This window comes from Mytilus edulis, chromosome 7, assembly GCF_963676685.1.
Source record: "Mytilus edulis chromosome 7, xbMytEdul2.2, whole genome shotgun sequence".
Lineage (NCBI taxonomy): Eukaryota > Metazoa > Mollusca > Bivalvia > Mytilida > Mytilidae > Mytilus > Mytilus edulis.
This window is the reverse complement of record NC_092350.1, coordinates 9,987,608-10,010,104: the sequence shown is the minus strand read 5'-3', so window position 1 is coordinate 10,010,104 and position 22,497 is coordinate 9,987,608. Positions and strand designations below refer to the sequence as shown.

Sequence of the window (22,497 nt, the reverse complement as noted above, 5' to 3'; positions counted from 1 at the left end):
TAAAAAATATACAAAAAAAAAATGAAAAAAAATTTAAAGATCATTCAGCATAAAATCGATGTTTTAAAAAAATATACAAAACTTACAGTTAAATATTTGTTTAAAATATCTCATACTGGATATTTAATTTCAAACTATATTTACACATAATTTCTTCTCTGAATCTATTTTGATTTTCCCATGTGAGTAAGGACCTTCCTTTTTGAATTTTTCTCAAAGTTGAGTATTTTTGTGATTTTACTTTTAACTGAAACTAGTACTTACATTTTCTATAAATTGTGAATTGGGATTAAATATTTGACATAAGCGTAAAACTATAATCATTATAATTGTAAGAAATTATCTTCAACCTTTTTTTCAAAGTTTGGTGTATATAAGAGGTTGGTCATTCGGGACCATCATGCAAATAACGGTAAAAATAATTGCCAAATGACATTAACAGTAATTTTTGATGCATGACAATAAGATGTACACTTTCTTTTAGACAATATGAAAATCAATTGATTTTGACAAATCACTCATTTTTTTCCAAAAAATGACGGTAATGATAATTAGTTGAGACCTCTGATGATTCATGAAAAGTGAATTTTGACAAATCACAGTAAAATCTTAACCAATTTGAAGCTAACGATAGCCAAAAATGACTGTTTCACGCCTGGTGGTAAAGGACATTACTACCCTCATATAAATGAGAAGATATATTTTTCCTGTATCTGTACCTTGTATTGAGGCTGACTTCCTCTGGGTTCCATTTATGGAAAGCTGCTACACCTGTGGAGGCTGTGTTTCTTAATATACTCTGGATTGTCAGGAAAAACTCCTAAAATTAAATGACAAATTTATTTAATGAATGTTTTTATGAAAGGGAAGTAAAGAGGTTGCCAAAAGATGGTTCATGGATTATTCAGATCTGTTAACTTAAATAGCTAAAACCATTACTTTTATTTGGAAAGAATTAACTTCACTTGAATGTGAGGGCTGTTAAAGTGTTAATAATTTAAGACATGACCAAGCAAGATGACATTTTTAATTTATCAAGGACTATAAAATTGAGAAAGGAAATGGTGAATATGTCAAAGCGACAACCACCCGACCATAGAGCAAACAACAGCCGAAGGCAACCAATGGGTCTTCAATGTAGCGAGAATGACTATTTAACAGTAGAAAACTTACTTTAAAAACCCTGCAAAGGACATGTATTATATGTCTGTGGTATCACAATAAATATGGTCAAATCTGTGTATCATGCTCAATTCAGAAAGACAAAAAAAGAAAGAAAACTGATGACATTGTTCACTCAATCCCCCCTCCCCCCCCCCCCCCCCCCAAAAAAAAGAGACTATTTAAAAAAATTATAATCATTATGACTTAAATTTTAATTGTGTAGCAAATTTTAAGCTCAATACATTACAAATATTGAAATAATTATAATGAGAAAAAAAATTTAATTTGTGTCCTAAAATACATGTTATTACAGTTTAAATTATTGCTTAATAAATTGTTTTAGCATTTGATATAATGAATTTGTTTTTTTCAATTATGAAATACTTTTATTTATGTGAAGGGGGATTTTCACTTTTTTTTTTTTAAATTCTTCAGTAAATTCAACATATGACAAATATTAAAAAGATAATTGGTGTATTACAATAATTTCTTTGTGTGTAATGCCCTTTGGAAGAAGTTATTTTAATCAGTTAATTGACAATTTAACAATTATATTTCCTGTGATAATTATCTAATTAGTGACAATGAAATGCCTGGCAGAAGTAATTCTGATGACACTAACAGTGAGTATTGTTATAAAACCTGTCTGTCAAGATGAGCAGATTTGATTGGGTAAGTCTATAAATAATTCTGTGAGTTAAATCACTCATCATTACCTATATACCACCTAGGGTAAAGTTTGTTTTAAATTCAGAAGTTGTCATTACAAGAAGGCTGAACTAGATTATCCACTTGTATAAAATAACAGACAAGCTTCTGAGAGGTAACATTCAATATCATTATTTTTTTATGTCTTTCAATTTGGTTCTGAAACCTTATTTATTATAAAATTATTTCCCATTTTATCAAGTTACAGTCAAATGTCAAATAATGTACCTTACAGCAAATCATTGGACATGTACAAATTAATTATAAGTTTTTCTGCATATTGTCTAAAAATCATCAGAGAAACAGATTCTTCCACCAAATCTGTTGTAATACAATATTTCTCCATTCTTGACAGTTAAATTTATAATGATTAAAACTCACAGCCAGCCCAATCCTACATCTTTAATTTGAAATTTTTTAATATGTCTTAATTAAGTGGTGGAATGTTGTATGACATTCAATGCAGTGGTGGAAACTTTATTTAACTTATTTATTTAATATTACTTTGAAACCAATATATACAAATACAATTTTTAGTACCTTTACATAACACTTGTACACAAAGAAAGATTAAATCCTTTCATTTTTGCAGTGCTGGGATATTTTACATAGGTGACTGGAATAAGTTGATATCTGATATTTTTACTGGAATATTTAATTTAAATCAACTTAATATATGGATATCACAAGATGTGGTATGAGTGCCAATGAGACAACTCTCCATCCAAATAACAATTAATAAAAGGAGACCATTATAGGTCAATGTACTCTCTACACATATTAAGGTTTGATGGGTCATAATTGTATAAACTACTTTTCTAAACCAAACATTGGTTTGTAAAAGACCATAAAAGTCACATCTGGAAGAATGATCAATTTGGCTGTCTATTTTAGGATGTATTCATCTCTTAAATGTTTTTTAATTGATTTATAACTAGTATAGCAATTGCTGAGTCCAAACATGGCAGAATAGTCTTAAAAAACTGATTTAAGATGGCCAATCCACTTGAATATATAATCATCTGGAACATAATTTGATACTGGATTCTGCTTAGTTTGTTTTCAAGAAGTGGTACTTTTTTGAAGTTTTAAATTTAGAAAATCTATTGCTCTGTATATCGGTGAAAACCTATCTCTTAAACTTGAAACAAAATCTTTTTTTTCTCTTTTTTTAGACCAAGTCTTTGACAAGATCAAAAATTCATCCACAATGCCTGAAGAAACAGAAACCCAACAGCCACAAGAGGATGTCAAAACAGAAGGTGCCGGTATAGAACATATAAACATCAAGGTAACAGGACAAGATGGGAACACAGTTCACTTTAAAATCAAACGTAAAACACCATTACGTAAACTGATGAATGCCTACTGTGACAGAGCTGGGTTAACATCATCAATGGTACGGTTCAGGTTTGATGGTAACCCAATCAATGAAACAGACACACCAACAGAGTTAGATATGGAGGATGGGGACTCCATAGACGTGTTTCAGTCACAAACAGGAGGAAAATAAAACATACCAAAGACTATAAATATTCATAGGTTGTCATCTTCTTCTGAAACAAACTACCAATGACTATAGACAAAATCATTCATACAAGACAGATCATTTTCATCAGCATTCATCCACAAAGAATCATCATTTCTAACATTCATCCAACAGGAATCACTTATTTTGACATTGGATAGTTTCATCCCCATTCATTAAACAAGGATCATATAAATCATCATCGCCATTCATTAGATAGATCATTCTTATCACCATTCATGAGCCATATATAAGATCACTGTCATCACCATTTATTTGTCATATCCATTAATCATTACCATTATTGTCATCATCATCATTATCGTCATAGACTCATAATCATAATCATCATTTTCATTATCTTCATCATCATTGTCATAAATGTTGTCATTATCAACAAAATCATCACATAGTCATAATCATAATCATTGAAAAAATCATAACTATTTACCATCATTTTCATAATCATATCATTTTAGCATAATCATAAAAAATCTCTTAATCATTGTCATTATTGTCATCATCATTTTCATTATTGTCATTATCAGCAAAATCATCATAATCATTGTCATAATTGTCATAATTGTCATAATCATTGTCATAGTCATCATTTTTGTAACAATCATCAATATCATGCCATAATTATTGACAAGTACATGTAAACTAATGAATGCCACTAACAAGTTGTAAAATTGAATTGAATAAACTTTAAAAAAAAAAACTTTTTTAGTGGATATTTACGGTCATTCAAAACAAAATTATATAATTCAATATAAAAAACTATTTTCCAGAAGTTATTTTACCGGTCATCTATGTGTTTCAAGGTTAATAAAGTCATCAAAATACTGATGGGTCACTTAATTTGTTTCTCATCTTTGTTAGGTCAAACTCAAGTAATAACTAAGGAATCCATACTTTTATTGGCCATGTGACTGTTAAAACAGCAGGATGTTTGTATACAATCTATAATACAAGAGTGCACACGCTAAAATGTCTCGCCTTCTATACTAATCATTGATATTATGTTGATAGTCCTAAGTATAAAGCTAAGCTTTATTACAACTGTCACATAAACTTAACATTAACCAAGATAACTAAACAAAGACCAATGAACCTTGAAAAAGAGGTCCAGGTCAGATGAACCATGCCAGGCAGACAGGTACAGCTAACAATGCTTCTATACAACATATATAGTTGACACATTACTTATAGTTTAAGAAAAATAAACCAAAACACAAAAACTTAACACTGTGCAATGAACCGTGAAAATGAGGTCACGGTTAAATAAAACCTGCTCGACTGACATAAAGATCATAAAATATTTCCATACACCAAATATAGTTGACCTATGGCATATAGCATTAGATAAAAAGACCAAAACTCAAAAACTTAACTTTGACCACTGAACCATGAAAATGAGGTAAAGGTCACATGACATCTGTCCGCTAGACATGTACACTTAACAATCATTCCATACAACAAATATAGTAGACCTATTGCATATGGTATGAGAAAAACCGACCAAAACACAAAAATTTAACTATAACCACTGAACCATGAAAATGAGGTCAAGGTCAGATGACACCTGACAGTTGGACATGTACACCTTACAGTCCTTCCATACACCGAATATACTAGCCCTATTGCTTATAGTATCTGAGATATGGACTTGACCACCAAAACTTAACCTTGTTCACTGATCCACGAAATGAGGTCGAGGTCAAGTGAAAACTGTCTGACAGACACGAGGACCTTGCAAGGTACGCACATATCAAATATAGTTATCCTATTACTTATAATAAGAGAGAATTCAACATTAAAAAAAATTTGAACTTTTTTTTCAAGTGGTCACTGAACCATGAAAATGAGGTCAAGGACATTGGACTGACGGAAACTTCGTAACATGAAGCATCTATATAAAAAGTATGAAGCATCCAGGTCTTCCACCTTCTAAAATATAAAGCTTTTAAGAAGTGAGCTAACGCCGCCGCCGCCGCTGGATCACTATCCCTATGTCGAGCTTTCTGCAACAAAAGTTGCAGGCTCGACAAAAAACAAGATGTGGTATAAGTGCCAATGAGACAACTCCCCATCCAAGGAAATAAATAGTAAACAGTTATAAATCAAAGAAGGGCCTTCAACTCAAGAGCCTTGGCCCACACAAACAGCAAGCTAATACATAAAAAAACAGCAACCAATGAAGAACAGGTTTCTGAATTAGGACAGGTGCAAACAAATGCAGCAGTTCAAATGTTTTAACAGGTGCTAACCTCTCCCCTACTAAGTTTCTTTTAAACCTATATTTCATTTCCTGATTAGTTGAGAATAAAAACACAATATTGTTCATATTACATTTGCATTGGTATGCAGTCATAATTCAACAAAGGTCGTAAAGAGAGAGTTTATGAACAGATGAAAAGGAAATAAATGGCCAATTCACAATGAGAAAAAAAGTTTACTTATTGGGGAGAATTTTTTTAACAGACAAGCAGGAAATAAATGGCCAATTCAAAATAAGAAAAAACAGGTATTTTTTTAAACAAATTTGCACAAGAGAGGGTGTATATTGAATCATCACAAAATCTTGTGAAACCAGATGCTCCACAGGGCGCAGCCTTATACTATCGCAGAGTTCAAACCCTGAACAGTTGGGGCAAGTATGAACACAACATTAAAGCTTGATACAGCTCTGAATTTGGATTGTGATTAAATAGTTGACACAACAAAGGTTTCTGACACATCATGAATGTGGTCTCAGAACTTGAACTTAAAAACTTAAAAATTTAAAATTGGACATTTACCTATTATGGTCCAATATCCAAAATCTAAATACATGGTTAGATTCACTATATCAAAGAACCCCAAGAATTCAATTTTCGATGAAATCAAATAGAGTTCAATTATGGACCCTTTAGACCTCAATGTGGACTAATTTGATAATCGGGCCCAAATATCAAAAATCAAAATACATCACCATCATCAGGTTAGATTCAACATATATCAAAGAACCCCATATAATCAATTTTTGTTGAAATCAAACAAAGTTTAATTTTGAACCCCGATTTGGACAAACTTGAAAAGTGGGCCTATAATCAAAAATCTAAATACAAGTTTAGATTAAGTATATCAAAGAACTCAAAGGATTCAATTTTTGTTGATATCAAACAAAGTTTAATTTTGGACCCTGATTTGGACCAACTTGAAAACTGGGCCAATACCGGTAATAAAAAAATCTAAGTACATGTTTTGATTCAGCATATCAAAAACCCCAAGAATTCAATATTTGTTAAAATCAAACTAAGTTTGATTTTGGGCCCTTAGGACCTTAATGTAGACCAATTTGAAAACAGGACCAAAAATTAAGAATCTACTTACACAGTTAGATCCGGAATATCAAAGAACCCCAATTATTTATTTTTTGATGAAATCAAACAAAGTTTAATTTGGGACCCTTTTGGCCTGTAATTCCTAAACTGTAGGGACCAAAACTCCCAAAATCAATCCCAACCTTCCTTTTGTGGTCATAAACCTTGTCTTTGAATTTCATAGATTTCTATTTACTTAAACTAAAGTTATAGTGCAAAAACCAATATGTCTTCGGACGACTCCCAACGTCATTCTAGTATACAACCGTAAAGGAGTAGGTCCGGTAAGACCTGATTTCGGCCTCAATTTTCAAGTTCATCTTACGAAAAATTTTAGACGCTTTTTAAACACTTAAGTGTCTATTTCAATTGATTCAATTAGTTTATGGGAAAGATTTTAACTGATTACTCATTAAAAATGCTCCGATTCAAGCTTAAATATGAAAAATATATCAAATGTGCCAAAAATCGTCACTTTTCAGATGGTTTTTGTCAAAAATGAATGTTGCTGCATCCGTGTTCATCCTCAACCTTTATATATATTATGTATTATCATAAAATACAACTCACATTTCAATATTATGAATGAACACGAATGCGGCCACTTTCGTTTCAGACGGAAACCGTCTAAAATTTGACTAAAATGATCAAATTGTGAAGATTTCAGTAACTTAGCACGACTTAATGATGCTAGTACTCGATATATATGCATTTTATTGTCAAAAACAGCCCATATTTATATAGCAGAAGCATTCTACTTTTCAATAAATATCTTAACGATTACATATTCACAATTTTCAAAAACTGCTATATTTTGGGGCCAAAAATGGGTCTTACTGAACCTACTCCTTTCTTTGCGGTTGTATAATAAAAATTGCAGAAGTGGATTTATGGGTTTTTCAGGGGGCCTGCCCACTCCCTTTTGTGGGAAAATTTGATTAATTATATAGGGAATCGCTGAGGCATGACTGGAGAGGGCCCCTTCTTAGGCAGTCAGTGGGCCTCCACTTATGAAAAATCCTGGATCTGCCACTAAATTGCAAGCATGTTTGACAAAAAAAAAACCATTTACCCTCAATTCATTTTAGTGGTATAGTACCTAGATAATTCGGCTAATGCTTGGTGCTTCCTCACTATTAAAATTAACAAATAGACAGTAACTTTTTATACTGGTTTCTTTAGATCTGATCATGCATACCTCACTGGTAGTGTTAATGAAATAAATCTAATTGCTTAAGAATTTCAATTTTACAAGTAATGCCCAAAGATGTAGCTAACACTGAGGCATTGATACTGTTTGTCACAATTACACTTAGAAAAATGAAAAGTTCAGTTGAAACAGTATGTTTCATTGTGTACTAATAATATCGTAAATCACAAACATTTCAGTTCAATTTCCAATCAGTATAACTGCAACAAAATAGCCAGTATTAAAAGTGGAATTTAAACACCATCAATCAATCAGTCAATATACACTTGTCGAAAAGAACCACAAATACCTTCAAAACTAGGTAAATACTATAAATAATTACCTGTAATAGTTTTTCGTATTTCAATGCTCCTTCCATGCTGTTCGAGCCATAATCTAATGTATCATTCCAGGAGTGTAGTAAAAACAGTAGTCGTAACTGTCTGGCCGTGTGCTGTTTTAAAGCTTCAGTTATAGAAATAAAGTTTTTCAGTGATTTTGACATCTTGCAGCCTTCTATTGTCAAGTGTCCTGAATGAAGGAAATACTTCACCCATTGGTCATTTTGGAAGTAAGCCTACAAATATAATGTAAAACAAAAGTTAACAACTATATTGTGTAACGTCAATACATCCTTTCCATATACAAGGCTTCAAAAGGACTGTAAGAATTTTTATTATTCAATCATTTTTAAATTTCATTTGGTTCATATCCCTTTTCAAATATTCTTAACTGATTTAATTTGTATGTTTTTCTTGTATCAAGGAGGTTGAAATTAGTGTGCTGTGTGTGTGTGTGTGTGTTGGGGGTGTCTACAATGTGTTTGGTAGTAGTAGGTTAATGATATCTGGTATACAGTTGTATTGGCATAGCCACATCTAATTGCCATGGAGATTATTTGATCTTCCCCCTCAGTCATAGTCTATTGACTTTGAAACTATTGGCTAGTTTACTCTTTTGATGCTGTTGTATGAGCATCTGCATGTGCATGAAACATATATGGCCCATCCCTTCATTGTGGTTCATGGACTTTGAAATTTCTGAGTTCTTAGATTTCTACATTTGGGTTAAGTAACTTAAGTTTCACCAAATTTATCTAACCATTTCATGAGGAATTGCATGGGCCTTCAAGCAAGTGGACAGATGGGTTAAGGGAGGAACAGCATATAAACCATCTAAACATTATTTACAGAAGCTATAAAATCCTCCCACCACTACTAAAAGGGGACATAAAGTAATCCTATATCTTTGTTTGTAGACCCTACAATGATCATTCATTTTTCACCAATGGAGCTACATGTGTATGAAATTTGTGCAGGGCTTACAAATTTATACCCACCTCTCCAATTTTGTATATAGATATGTCAAAATCTACATTTTGCAACTTATTAAATTTCGCTGGGGTCTAAAATAGAATAGGGTTTACAATGCAATCAGAAACCTAAGAATCTCTGAAAGTTCAATTCAAGTTCAGCCACCTGTTAAGGCTGATTCATTTAACCAAAGTGCTGTGAGCTGAACCAATAGACACAAGGATAGCTCTATACAACCTCTGGTAGTCATTTTACTTTTACATGGACTTGTATAAAGAGGCTGATTCAGAGGGGGACAGACGATTTGGTTGATTATTTCTGGAATCACTGGAGCTTGACTGGAGCAGCCCTCCCACCACTGTGGGTACATACCTCTGCCTGAGCCAGTTCATTATCATGATGGGGAAACTTCAGATCACATCCTCCTGTATGGATCTCCATGGACTCTCCTAAAATACTGCTGGCCATTACTGAGCATTCAATGTGCCACCCTGGTCTACCCTAAAATAAAGCATAACATATAATTTCAATGTATTAAATGTTAAGAATGATTGCCAAGAATCCAATAGCTAAAAAAGAGGGACAATGGATAAAAGTGGTTCGCATCAAATTAACCAAATTCTGCCTGCCATCAGTGGACTGACTGTTCCATTCTGGGGGCTCTATATTGACATTGTATAGGTTTTCAATGAAGACTCAAGTAGGCTTCTTTCTCCAAACAATATAAGCAGAAATGGTGAAGTAAATGTTTTGGTATGGTTAACCAAAAAAAAAAATCATCAATACATGTATAATCAAATATTAAAATAAAGAGTTGTAGCTCTTCATGTCCTATAGAAGAATTTATAAAACATTGGGGAATTCTGTCTTGCCATTTTCAATTAAGGAGTTGCAGATAAACAAAATATGAAATAGGCATTGAAAAAACCCCCATTGAAGTCATTTTCATGTTATACATACACCACCAAAATATGGAACATCGTATTTGGTTTCATAGATATGAAAGAGGGTCTGAAAAATATATTCTCTCATATTTGACTGTTAACCTGTCATTTCATACTAGAAACCAGATGCTCTGCAGGGCGTAGCTTTATACGACTGCAGATGTCGAACCCTGAACGATTGGGGCAAGAATGGACACAACATTCAAGCTGGATACAGTTCTGAATTTGGATTGTGATTAAATAGTTGACACAGCATAGGTTTCTGACACAGAATGAATGTGGTCTAATGAACTCAACATTTTTTTTTTTGGTTTTAACCCTTTCCTCCATTGAAATTTATGTTTTGCATACTTGATTCGCATAGGATTTTTCAACAAAATATTAAAAATATGCTTTGAAGTATTAATGCATTGCCAAAAACAAATATTCCATCAAATAAATTTTAGTCAGATATTCTTATGAATATCCTTTTCATATTCGATACAAATTTTATTAAGTCTGATGCAGACATTTTGTAGTCAAAGCATTTCAACTAAGGTACTACACAGGCGTCATTATGGAGGAAAGGGTTTTAAGTAATTCACTATGCTGTTGAATATTAATCCTCTCAAAAAAATATATTTGAAGAAATTTTCTTTTTAATTTCTAAAATCTGAAATAAGAAAAATTGACCCCCCCCCAAATTTTTTTTTTTTTTCACCTCCCCCTTTCCCTTATTCCAAAAATTATCTCAATTCAAATTTCTAATGGAGTTTGCAACAATAACTACTCATTTAAATACATCATAAAGTATTAAAATTTAAAATGTCATACAGTCATGGTTAAAATTAATATCAATTAATAGTAACTTCTAAAAAAATAAATGGGGAATGTGTCCAAAGGGACACAGATGATGCCCCCGCTAGCATATAGCGTTATAAAGGGACATAACTCAAGAACTGTAAAAGTGAAGCTGCCAAAAATTGAACTTAACTGAGTTTAGAGGTAATAAGCATTATCGCTATTTTGAGCATTTTTCCTTTCATCTTTTTTTGTGATAATTTTCATATCATTCTATTCGCTTGAGATGGATAATTATCGCTAGAAACTAAGTAAGCACGTGGCGTTGCTAACGAAATTGACATGAAATTGACAACGTCGTCATAGGTAAAATAGCGATAAATAGATTATCATTGCTCATCTCAACTCGATTGCCTTTCTCGCTTTCGCCGTCCCGGCTCAAGCGAGAAAATCAATCTCGTTGAGATGATCACCGATAATCTATAATTATATACACATTTCATTAAATTTAGTTGAGACAAACTTAAGTTAAGAGAACAGAAACTAAGAATTTTTTCACTTGTAAAGGGGCATAACCCTAGAATGGTAATCAAAGTGCTTGTAATCACTGAATGTTAAAGATTGCTTTAATTAATCAGTTGGTAGTAAAAGTGAATATTGCATTGTATATTGTATATAGCATTGATTTAAGTTGATTCAACTATTATTCTAAACAAAGAAAGATAACTCCAATTTTCAAAGAAGATTTCATAAAGCATTGGTTTTAGGTGATTCAACAACCATTCTGGACAAAGAAAGATAACTCTAATTTATTGTCTTGAAACTACAAACATGCTTGTTTTTGGCCCCTTTTTGACCATTTATTCCTAGACAGTTTGCCCCATAACCCTTAAAATATATCCCAACCCCTTAGTGCAGGTTTTATTTCAGGCAACACAATAATACAATAAAGTGCTAATGGCCAGTATTGAGACTTAAATTTTTAACCAAGAATATCTTTAAGTAGTATTTTCCTATACTGAGCGTATTATACGCTCTTAACAACAATAATGAATAAACTTTTTCTATACTAAGCATACTATATGCTCTACAAGAATGAATATACTTTTCCTATACTTTGCATAAAATAGGCTCTACAACAAAAATGAATAAACTTTTCCTATACTGAGCATACCATACACTCTACAACAATAATGAATAAACTTTTCTTATATTAAGCATAAAATACACTCTACAATAATGAATAAACTTTTCCTATATTAAGCATAAAATAGGCTCTACAACAATAATGAATAAACTTTTCCTATACAAAAGGTTATCAAGGAAACATTAAACACCATGCGACCAAAATTGATTGCACCCTCACTGGTGATGTGAGTGCCAATGAGACAACTCTCCATATAAGTCACAATTTGTAAAAGTAAACCATTACAGGTCAAAGTAAGGTCTTCAACACAGGGCCTTGGCTCACACCGAAAACAGCAAGCTCTAAAGGGCCTCAAAAATGACTAGTGTAAAACCATTCAAATAGGAAAACCAATGGTCTGTCTAATCTATAGAAGAAAAAAACAGGAAACGAGAAACACTTGTGAACAACATCAACAAATGATAAACTGTTTATAAATATCACTTATTTTTAGTACTGAGGGTAGTAAGATTTTTTGTCTTTAGTCTAACCTTCTATTGAAAAAAAAGACCCAACCACCAAAACTCTCCATTAATATACTTTTAGCCATAAGTAAAGCTTCACTTTTTCATCTTTTCATTCATATTGTTAAAGAGAGATAAAGAGAGGTTCCTATTGTAAGGAGTCTTAGCTCCAATGGGACCTTTTGTAAGGGTTAAGTGGTGATAAGATAAAGAGAGGTTCATATTGTAAGGAGTCTTAGCTACAATGGAACCTTTTGTAAGGGTTAAGTGGTGATAAGATAAAGAGAGGTTCCTATTGTAAGGAGTCTTAGCTACAATGGAACCTTTTGTAAGGGTTAAGTGGTGATAAGATAAAGAGAGGTTCCTATTGTAAGGAGTCTTAGCTCCAATGGAACCTTTTGTTAGGGGTAAATATTGTTAAAGAGAGATAAAGAGAGGTTCCTATTGTAAGGAGTCTTAGCTCCAATGGGACCTTTTGTAAGGGGTAAGTATTGTTAAAGAGAGATAAAGAGAGGTTCCTATTGTAAGGAGTCTTAGCTCCAATGGGACTTTTTGTAAGGGGTAAATATTGTTAAAGAGAGATAAAGAGAGGTTCCTATTGTAAGGAGTCTTAGCTCCAACGGGACCTTTTGTAAGGGGTAAATATTGTTAAAGAGAGATAAAGAGAGGTTCCTATTGTAAGGAGTCTTAGCTCCAATGGGACCTTTTGTAAGGGGTATATATTGTTAAAGAGAGATAAAGAGAGGTTCCTATTGTAAGGAGTCTTAGCTCCAATGGGACCTTTTGTAAGGGTTAAGTGGTGATAAGATAAAGAGAGGTTCCTATTGTAAGGAGTCTTAGCTACAATGGGACCTTTTGTAAGGGTTAAGTGGTGATAAGATAAAGAGAGGTTCCTATTGTAAAGAGTCTTAGCTACAATGGGACCTTTTGTAAGGGTTAAGTGGTGATAAGATAAAGAGAGGTTCCTATTGTAAGGAGTCTTAGCTACAATGGGACCTTTTGTAAGGGTTAAGTGGTGATAAGATAAAGCGAGGTTCCTATTGTAAGGAGTCTTAGCTACAATGGGAATTTTTGTAAGGGTTAAGTGGTGATAAGATAAAGAGAGTTTCCTATTGTTAGGAGTCTTATAGCTACAATGGGAACTTTTGTAAGGGGTAAGTATTTTTAAAGAGAGATAAAGAGAGGTTCCTATTGTAAGGAGTCTTAGCTACAATGGGACCTTTTGTAAGGGTAAAGTGGTGATAAGATAAAGAGAGGTTCCTATTGTAAGGAGTCTTAGCTACAATGGGATCTTTTGTAAGGGTTAAGTGGTGATAAGATAAAGAGAGTTTCCTATTGTAAGGAGTCTTAGCTACAATGGGACCTTTTGTAAGGGTTAAGTAGTGATAAGATAAAGAGAGGTTCCTATTGTAAGGAGTCTTATAGCTACAATGGGAACTTTTGTAAGGGTGAAGTATTGTTAAAGAGAGATAAAGAGAGGTTCCTATTTTAAGGAGTCTTAGCTCCAATGGGACCTTTTGTAAGGGGTAAATATTGTTAAAGAGAGATAAATAGAGGTGACTATTGTAAGGAGTCTATGCTCCAATGGGACCTTTTGTAAGGGTTAAGTGGTGATAAGATAAAGAGAGGTTCCTATTGTAAGGAGTCTTAGCTCCAATGGGACCTTTTGTAAGGGGTAAATATTGTTAAAGAGAGATAAAGAGAGGTGACTATTGTAAGGAGTCTTAGCTCCAATGGGACCTTTTGTAAGGGTTAAGTGGTGATAAGATAAAGAGAGGTTCCTATTGTAAGGAGTCTTAGCTACAATGGGACCTTTTGTAAGGGTTAAGTGGTGATAAGATAAAGAGAGGTTCCTATTGTAAAGAGTCTTAGCTACAATGGGACCTTTTGTAAGGGTTAAGTGGTGATAAGATAAAGAGAGGTTCCTATTGTAAGGAGTCTTAGCTACAATGGGACCTTTTGTAAGGGTTAAGTGGTGATAAGATAAGGAGAGGTTCCTATTGTAAGGAGTCTTAGCTACAATGGGACCTTTTGTAAGGGTTAAGTGGTGATAAGATAAAGAGAGGTTCCTATTGTAAGGAGTCTTAGCTACAATGGGACCTTTTGTAAGGGTTAAATGGTGATAAGATAAAGAGAGGTTCCTATTGTAAGGAGTCTTATAGCTACAATGGGAACTTGGTAAGGGGTAAGTATTGTTAAAGAGAGATAAAGAGAGGTTCCTTTTGTAAGGAGTCTTAGCTGCAATGGGACCTTTTGAAAGGGTTAAGTGGTGATAAGATAAAGAGAGGTTCCTATTGTAAGGAGTCTTAGCTACAATGGGACCTTTTGTAAGGGTTAAGTGGTGATAAGATAAAGAGAGGTTCCTATTGCAAGGAGTCTTAGCTACAATGGGACCTTTTGTAAGGGTTAAGTGGTGATAAGATAAAGAGAGGTTCCTATTGTAAGGAGTCTTAGCTACAATAGGAACTTTTGTAAGGGTTAAGTGGTGATAAGATAAAGAGAGGTTACTATTGTAAGGAGTCTTAGCTCCAATGGGACCTTTTGTAAGGGTTAAGTGGTGATAAGATAAAGAGAGGTTCCTATTGTAAGGAGTCTTAGCTACAATGGGACCTTTTGTAAGGGTTAAGTGGTGATAAGATAAAGAGAGGTTCCTATTGTAAGGAGTCTTAGCTACAATGGGACCTTTTGTAAGGGTTAAGTGGTGATAAGATAAAGAGAGGTTCCTATTGTAAGGAGTCTTAGCTACAATGGGACCTTTTGTAAGGGTTAAGTGGTGATAAGATAAGGAGAGGTTCCTATTGTAAGGAGTCTTAGCTACAATGGGACCTTTTGTAAGGGTTAAGTGGTGATAAGATAAAGAGAGGTTCCTATTGTAAGGAGTCTTAGCTACAATGGGACCTTTTGTAAGGGTTAAGTGGTGATAAGATAAGGAGAGGTTCCTATTGTAAGGAGTCTTAGCTACAATGGGACCTTTTGTAAGGGTTAAGTGGTGATAAGATAAAGAGAGGTTCCTATTGTAAGGAGTCTTAGCTACAATGGGACCTTTTGTAAGGGTTAAATGGTGATAAGATAAAGAGAGGTTCCTATTGTAAGGAGTCTTATAGCTACAATGGGAACTTGGTAAGGGGTAAGTATTGTTAAAGAGAGATAAAGAGAGGTTCCTTTTGTAAGGAGTCTTAGCTGCAATGGGACCTTTTGAAAGGGTTAAGTGGTGATAAGATAAAGAGAGGTTCCTATTGTAAGGAGTCTTAGCTACAATGGGACCTTTTGTAAGGGTTAAGTGGTGATAAGACAAAGAGAGGTTCCTATTGCAAGGAGTCTTAGCTACAATGGAACCTTTTGTAAGGGTTAAGTGGTGATAAGATAAAGAGAGGTTCCTATTGTAAGGAGTCTTATAGCTACAATGGGAACTTTTGTAAGGGGTAAGTATTGTTAAAAAGAGATAAAGAGAGGTTCCTATTGTAAGGAGTCTTAGCTACAATGGGACCTTTTGTAAGGGTTAAGTGGTGATAAGATAAAGAGAGGTTCCTATTGCAAGGAGTCTTAGCTACAATGGGACCTTTTGTAAGGGTTAAGTGGTGATAAGATAAAGAGAGGTTCCTATTGTAAGGAGTCTTAGCTACAATAGGAACTTTTGTAAGGGTTAAGTGGTGATAAGATAAAGAGAGGTTACTATTGTAAGGAGTCTTAGCTCCAATGGGACCTTTTGTAAGGGTTAAGTGGTGATAAGATAAAGAGAGGTTCCTATTGTAAGGAGTCTTAGCTACAATGGGACCTTTTGTAAGGGTTAAGTGGTGATAAGATAAAGAGAGGTTCCTATTGTAAGGAGTCTTAGCTACAATGGGACCTTTTGTAAGGGTTAAGTGGTGATAAGATAAAGAGAGGTTCCTATTGTAAGGAGTCTTAGCTACAATGGGACCTTTTGTAAGGGTTAAGTGGTGATAAGATAAGGAGAGGTTCCTATTGTAAGGAGTCTTAGCTACAATGGGACCTTTTGTAAGGGTTAAGTGGTGATAAGATAAAGAGAGGTTCCTATTGTAAGGAGTCTTAGCTACAATGGGACCTTTTGTAAGGGTTAAGTGGTGATAAGATAAGGAGAGGTTCCTATTGTAAGGAGTCTTAGCTACAATGGGACCTTTTGTAAGGGTTAAGTGGTGATAAGATAAGGAGAGGTTCCTATTGTAAGGAGTCTTAGCTACAATGGGACCTTTTGTAAGGGTTAAGTGGTGATAAGATAAAGAGAGGTTCCTATTGTAAGGAGTCTTAGCTACAATGGGACCTTTTGTAAGGGTTAAGTGGTGATAAGATAAGGAGAGGTAAAGGAAAAAGAACTAGTGACCACATGTTTGTACTTAAAACATTAATTGATAAATACACTAAGCAGGGACATAAACGCCTCTATACCTGTTTTGTTGATTTTAAAAAGGCCTTTGACAAGGTTTGGCATTTAGCATTATTTTTTAAATTGAGAAAGCTCGGATTGAGCGATTTATTTTATAATGTAATTAAAGATATGTATAAAAACACATCTTTATGTGTAAAAACTAATAGTAACACACTAACTGAAAATTTCCCATCAGATATTGGTGTTCGTCAAGGGGATAATCTGAGCCCTACATTGTTTAAACTTTTCATAAATGACTTACCTGAAATATTTGATTCTGGCTGTTGCCCAGTTTTACTAAACAACAGAAGCCTTAACTGTTTAATGTATGCAGATGACCTCATTATGATTTCTGAAACTTCATCTGGATTACAAAATTGTTTAGATAATTTAATGGATTATTGTAGTAAATGGGGACTAGAAATTAACATGAAAAAAACAAAAGTATTAATTTTTAATAACACAGGAAGAATTTCAAAGGAAAAATTCACATTTAATGGTCAGCTTATTAATAATGAGAAAAAATATAATTATCTTGGCATGATATTCACTGTATCTGGCAGATTTACAGATGCTAAGTTTAATCTTTATAATAAAGCATTAAAAGCCTTTTTTAAATTAAAAAGATATTTCACCCATTTTAAACCTAATATTAAAACACTTTTACATCTTTTTGACCACATGCTGAAGCCGATTTTGTTATATGGCTCAGAAATTTGGGGTCAATTCTCTCCAAATAAGTTACAATCAAAAGGAGACAACTATTTTTTCCAAATGTCCAAAGATCTAATTATTGAAAAATTACATATTAAATTTTGTAAATATTCTCTACAGGTACCTAGAAGATCAACAAACCTAGCAGTGATGGGAGAGTTGGGGCGCTACCCCCTATCTCTTGAGGTTATTCTTAATATGGCTAAATTTTGGCTCAGACTCACAGAACAAAATAACTCTCTCATTAAAGATGCATTTGAAGAGTCTAAAATTTTATCTAAAACATATAAAGACAATTGGTTGGAAAGCATTTATTCATTATTTAAATATCTTAATTTAACCCCAGAATATTTGTTAAATCACAAATCTCATATAAAGTCAATTATCATTAAAAAACTCCGAATTAAATATGATGAAATTTGGCTTAACCAATTAAATAATGACAAACCTGGCATGGTGCAAGGAAATAAATTAAGGACCTACAGACTATTTAAAAATAATATAGGCCTTGAAAAATATTTATTGTTAAATAATTGTAAAACATTAAATGAGTTAACCAAATTTAGAATTAGTGCCCATGAACTTGAAATAGAAAAGGGAAGACATAAGGGAATACCACCAGATAAAAGATTTTGTAAATTATGTAATAATGACATTGTTGAGGATGAAATTCATTTTCTTCTTCAATGTCCATCACTTAAAACTGAAAGGTCCAGTTTTATTTCAAATTTATCCTCTAAATTTACTAATTTTAAAACTTTAAATGACCAATCTAAATTTGTATGGTTGATGTCAAATGAAGATCCATTTGTTAATAACATAATGATTAAATTAATAGATAGTTTAATAAAATCTAGAAGAGTTAAATTAAGCATAAACACATGAGTAGTCCAGCTCTTCTTCTAATTATAAAACGGTACTGATTGTGTTCACTCACTCATTATCTTTGAGAATATATACTGTATTTGTTGTCTCCCTTCTCTTATATAATATTGTTTTAATTTTATTGTCATGTATTGTAATTTCAATGAAAAAAATCAACACAATTATTTGTACACTTTAATTTAAACTGTAATTGTACTGCTCCTCGGGGCGTCTTGATTGACAAATAAAAATTGTTGTTGTTGTTGTTGTTGTTGTTGTAAGGAGTCTTAGCTACAATGGGACCTTTTGTAAGGGTTAAGTGGTGATAAGATAAAGAGAGGTTCCTATTGTAAGGAGTCTTAGCTACAATGGGACCTTTTGTAAGGGTTAAATGGTGATAAGATAAAGAGAGGTTCCTATTGTAAGGAGTCTTATAGCTACAATGGGAACTTGGTAAGGGGTAAGTATTGTTAAAGAGAGATAAAGAGAGGTTCCTTTTGTAAGGAGTCTTAGCTGCAATGGGACCTTTTGAAAGGGTTAAGTGGTGATAAGATAAAGAGAGGTTCCTATTGTAAGGAGTCTTAGCTACAATGGGACCTTTTGTAAGGGTTAAGTGGTGATAAGATAAAGAGAGGTTCCTATTGTAAGGAGTCTTATAGCTACAATGGGAACTTTTGTAAGGGGTAAGTATTGTTAAAAAGAGATAAAGAGAGGTTCCTATTGTAAGGAGTCTTAGCTACAATGGGACCTTTTGTAAGGGTTAAGTGGTGATAAGATAAAGAGAGGTTCCTATTGCAAGGAGTCTTAGCTACAATGGGACCTTTTGTAAGGGTTAAGTGGTGATAAGATAAAGAGAGGTTCCTATTGTAAGGAGTCTTAGCTACAATAGGAACTTTTGTAAGGGTTAAGTGGTGATAAGATAAAGAGAGGTTACTATTGTAAGGAGTCTTAGCTCCAATGGGACCTTTTGTAAGGGTTAAGTGGTGATAAGATAAAGAGAGGTTCCTATTGTAAGGAGTCTTAGCTACAATGGGACCTTTTGTAAGGGTTAAGTGGTGATAAGATAAAGAGAGGTTCCTATTGTAAGGAGTCTTAGCTACAATGGGACCTTTTGTAAGGGTTAAGTGGTGATAAGATAAAGAGAGGTTCCTATTGTAAGGAGTCTTAGCTACAATGGGACCTTTTGTAAGGGTTAAGTGGTGATAAGATAAGGAGAGGTTCCTTTTGTAAGGAGTCTTAGCTACAATGGGACCTTTTGTAAGGGTTAAGTGGTGATAAGATAAAGAGAGGTTCCTATTGTAAGGAGTCTTAGCTACAATGGGACCTTTTGTAAGGGTTAAGTGGTGATAAGATAAGGAGAGGTTCCTATTGTAAGGAGTCTTAGCTACAATGGGACCTTTTGTAAGGGTTAAGTGGTGATAAGATAAAGAGAGGTTCCTATTGTAAGGAGTCTTAGCTACAATGGGACCTTTTGTAAGGGTTAAATGGTGATAAGATAAAGAGAGGTTCCTATTGTAAGGAGTCTTATAGCTACAATGGGAACTTGGTAAGGGGTAAGTATTGTTAAAGAGAGATAAAGAGAGGTTCCTTTTGTAAGGAGTCTTAGCTGCAATGGGACCTTTTGAAAGGGTTAAGTGGTGATAAGATAAAGAGAGGTTCCTATTGTAAGGAGTCTTAGCTACAATGGGACCTTTTGTAAGGGTTAAGTGGTGATAAGATAAAGAGAGGTTCCTATTGCAAGGAGTCTTAGCTACAATGGGACCTTTTGTAAGGGTTAAGTGGTGATAAGATAAAGAGAGGTTCCTATTGTAAGGAGTCTTATAGCTACAATGGGAACTTTTGTAAGGGGTAAGTATTGTTAAAAAGAGATAAAGAGAGGTTCCTATTGTAAGGAGTCTTAGCTACAATGGGACCTTTTGTAAGGGTTAAGTGGTGATAAGATAAAGAGAGGTTCCTATTGCAAGGAGTCTTAGCTACAATGGGACCTTTTGTAAGGGTTAAGTGGTGATAAGATAAAGAGAGGTTCCTATTGTAAGGAGTCTTAGCTACAATAGGAACTTTTGTAAGGGTTAAGTGGTGATAAGATAAAGAGAGGTTACTATTGTAAGGAGTCTTAGCTCCAATGGGACCTTTTGTAAGGGTTAAGTGGTGATAAGATAAAGAGAGGTTCCTATTGTAAGGAGTCTTAGCTACAATGGGACCTTTTGTAAGGGTTAAGTGGTGATAAGATAAAGAGAGGTTCCTATTGTAAGGAGTCTTAGCTACAATGGGACCTTTTGTAAGGGTTAAGTGGTGATAAGATAAAGAGAGGTTCCTATTGTAAGGAGTCTTAGCTACAATGGGACCTTTTGTAAGGGTTAAGTGGTGATAAGATAAGGAGAGGTTCCTTTTGTAAGGAGTCTTAGCTACAATGGGACCTTTTGTAAGGGTTAAGTGGTGATAAGATAAAGAGAGGTTCCTATTGTAAGGAGTCTTAGCTACAATGGGACCTTTTGTAAGGGTTAAGTGGTGATAAGATAAGGAGAGGTTCCTATTGTAAGGAGTCTTAGCTACAATGGGACCTTTTGTAAGGGTTAAGTGGTGATAAGATAAAGAGAGGTTCCTATTGTAAGGAGTCTTAGCTACAATGGGACCTTTTGTAGGTGTAATACCACCATTGATTTTCCCCTATTAGTCTTTGTTAAATTTGCACTTTTCAAAAAATTGTGCAGAATTTATCTTTGTTTCAAATAAAGAAATACTTGGCATGAGTAAAGTTTTATCCTGTCCAGTTCTATAGAAAAAGTTTCACATAACATTTCATTGCATATAAGAAAATAACCATCATTGTAAGTTAACCAATCAAATTTCTCCCCTTATTATATCTGTGTACAAGGTTTAGTCACCATGTAACCTCAAGATTACAAAATTTTCTACAGAAATCACAAATAAAAAATGATGGTGTTTTGAAATACCCAAGACATATGTTTATGACACAGAAATAGTTTTACTGCAATAAAATGTAGGATTAATTACCTACAATGGTCAAATTCAAGGGAATATTTTTTTAGACCTACTTTCGTATGCAACCGGATGTGACGTACCATGATTTGGTGGTATTACACCTAAAGAAGACCTTTTTGTTCAATAAACTGAATGTGACTTTTTCCCTTTGTAATACTGGTTATTTCAAGCATTTCTGTCAAGTTTTGTCATAATCAGTTCAATAGTTTGAGAAAAATCTAGTATATTGAAAGACGACATCTACAGCGATTCGAGCAAAATTTCTTCGACAAATCCAAACCAAGCCGCATCAAGATAGAATAGAGTGTGGACCAATAAATGATCAAATATCTATCTTATCTGCCTACAAACAGTTGAAAATGATACACAAGGTGATTTTAGGAACATAAAATACCACTAATAAACCTATTTGTCTTCTTTATAAGGTCTCTTTGGGTCAATTTATACCTCTCATTTCCTCAAAATTTCAACTTTTCAGGCCAATAAATAAAAATATTGGGGTAACTTTCAATCATTTATGGTGGAAATGTTATAAGAAATGAGTAATTGAAGCATTTTAGCAGAATGAACAATCCATATAAAAGTTTACTGTCTCCATGAAGGTTTCAATAAGTCCTTACGTAAAAATTAAATTTACGCCGCGTTCCAAAGAGGGACATAAAAGGCTTCTCTTTTAGTGATTAACTTGTCGTTACAACATTAAAAATAATTTCATCTACTTATAACTATATATTTATTTAAGTATTACCTAGGAAAATGTTATATCATAGCAAAATATAAGAAATAAGAAGAAAAAGCCCACCCCCCTCCAAAAAAATAAATGTATGCACTTAGTATGGCTTGTTCTGTCAACTGAATATTCATGGTACAGTCCTATTTCAAGACAATTTT

At 33.6% G+C, this 22,497-nt stretch overlaps 1 protein-coding gene and 1 pseudogene across 2 annotated transcripts in view; one reads left to right on the top strand and one right to left on the bottom strand.

Annotated features, from left to right (window-relative positions):
- The window catches only part of LOC139529887 (cysteine--tRNA ligase, cytoplasmic-like), a 195,831-nt gene that overhangs the window by 11,264 nt on the left and 162,070 nt on the right, over window positions 1-22,497 (bottom strand). For both annotated transcript variants that reach the window (XM_071325839.1, XM_071325840.1), the window contains 3 exons: window positions 9,640-9,768; window positions 8,298-8,531; window positions 720-820 (listed from right to left, as the gene is read on the bottom strand). In XM_071325839.1, coding sequence (XP_071181940.1) covers window positions 720-820; window positions 8,298-8,531; window positions 9,640-9,768 — 464 coding nt within the window. The remainder of the gene's footprint in view (window positions 1-719; window positions 821-8,297; window positions 8,532-9,639; window positions 9,769-22,497) is intronic.
- LOC139529898 (small ubiquitin-related modifier 3 pseudogene) lies at window positions 1,864-3,409 on the top strand (annotated as a pseudogene).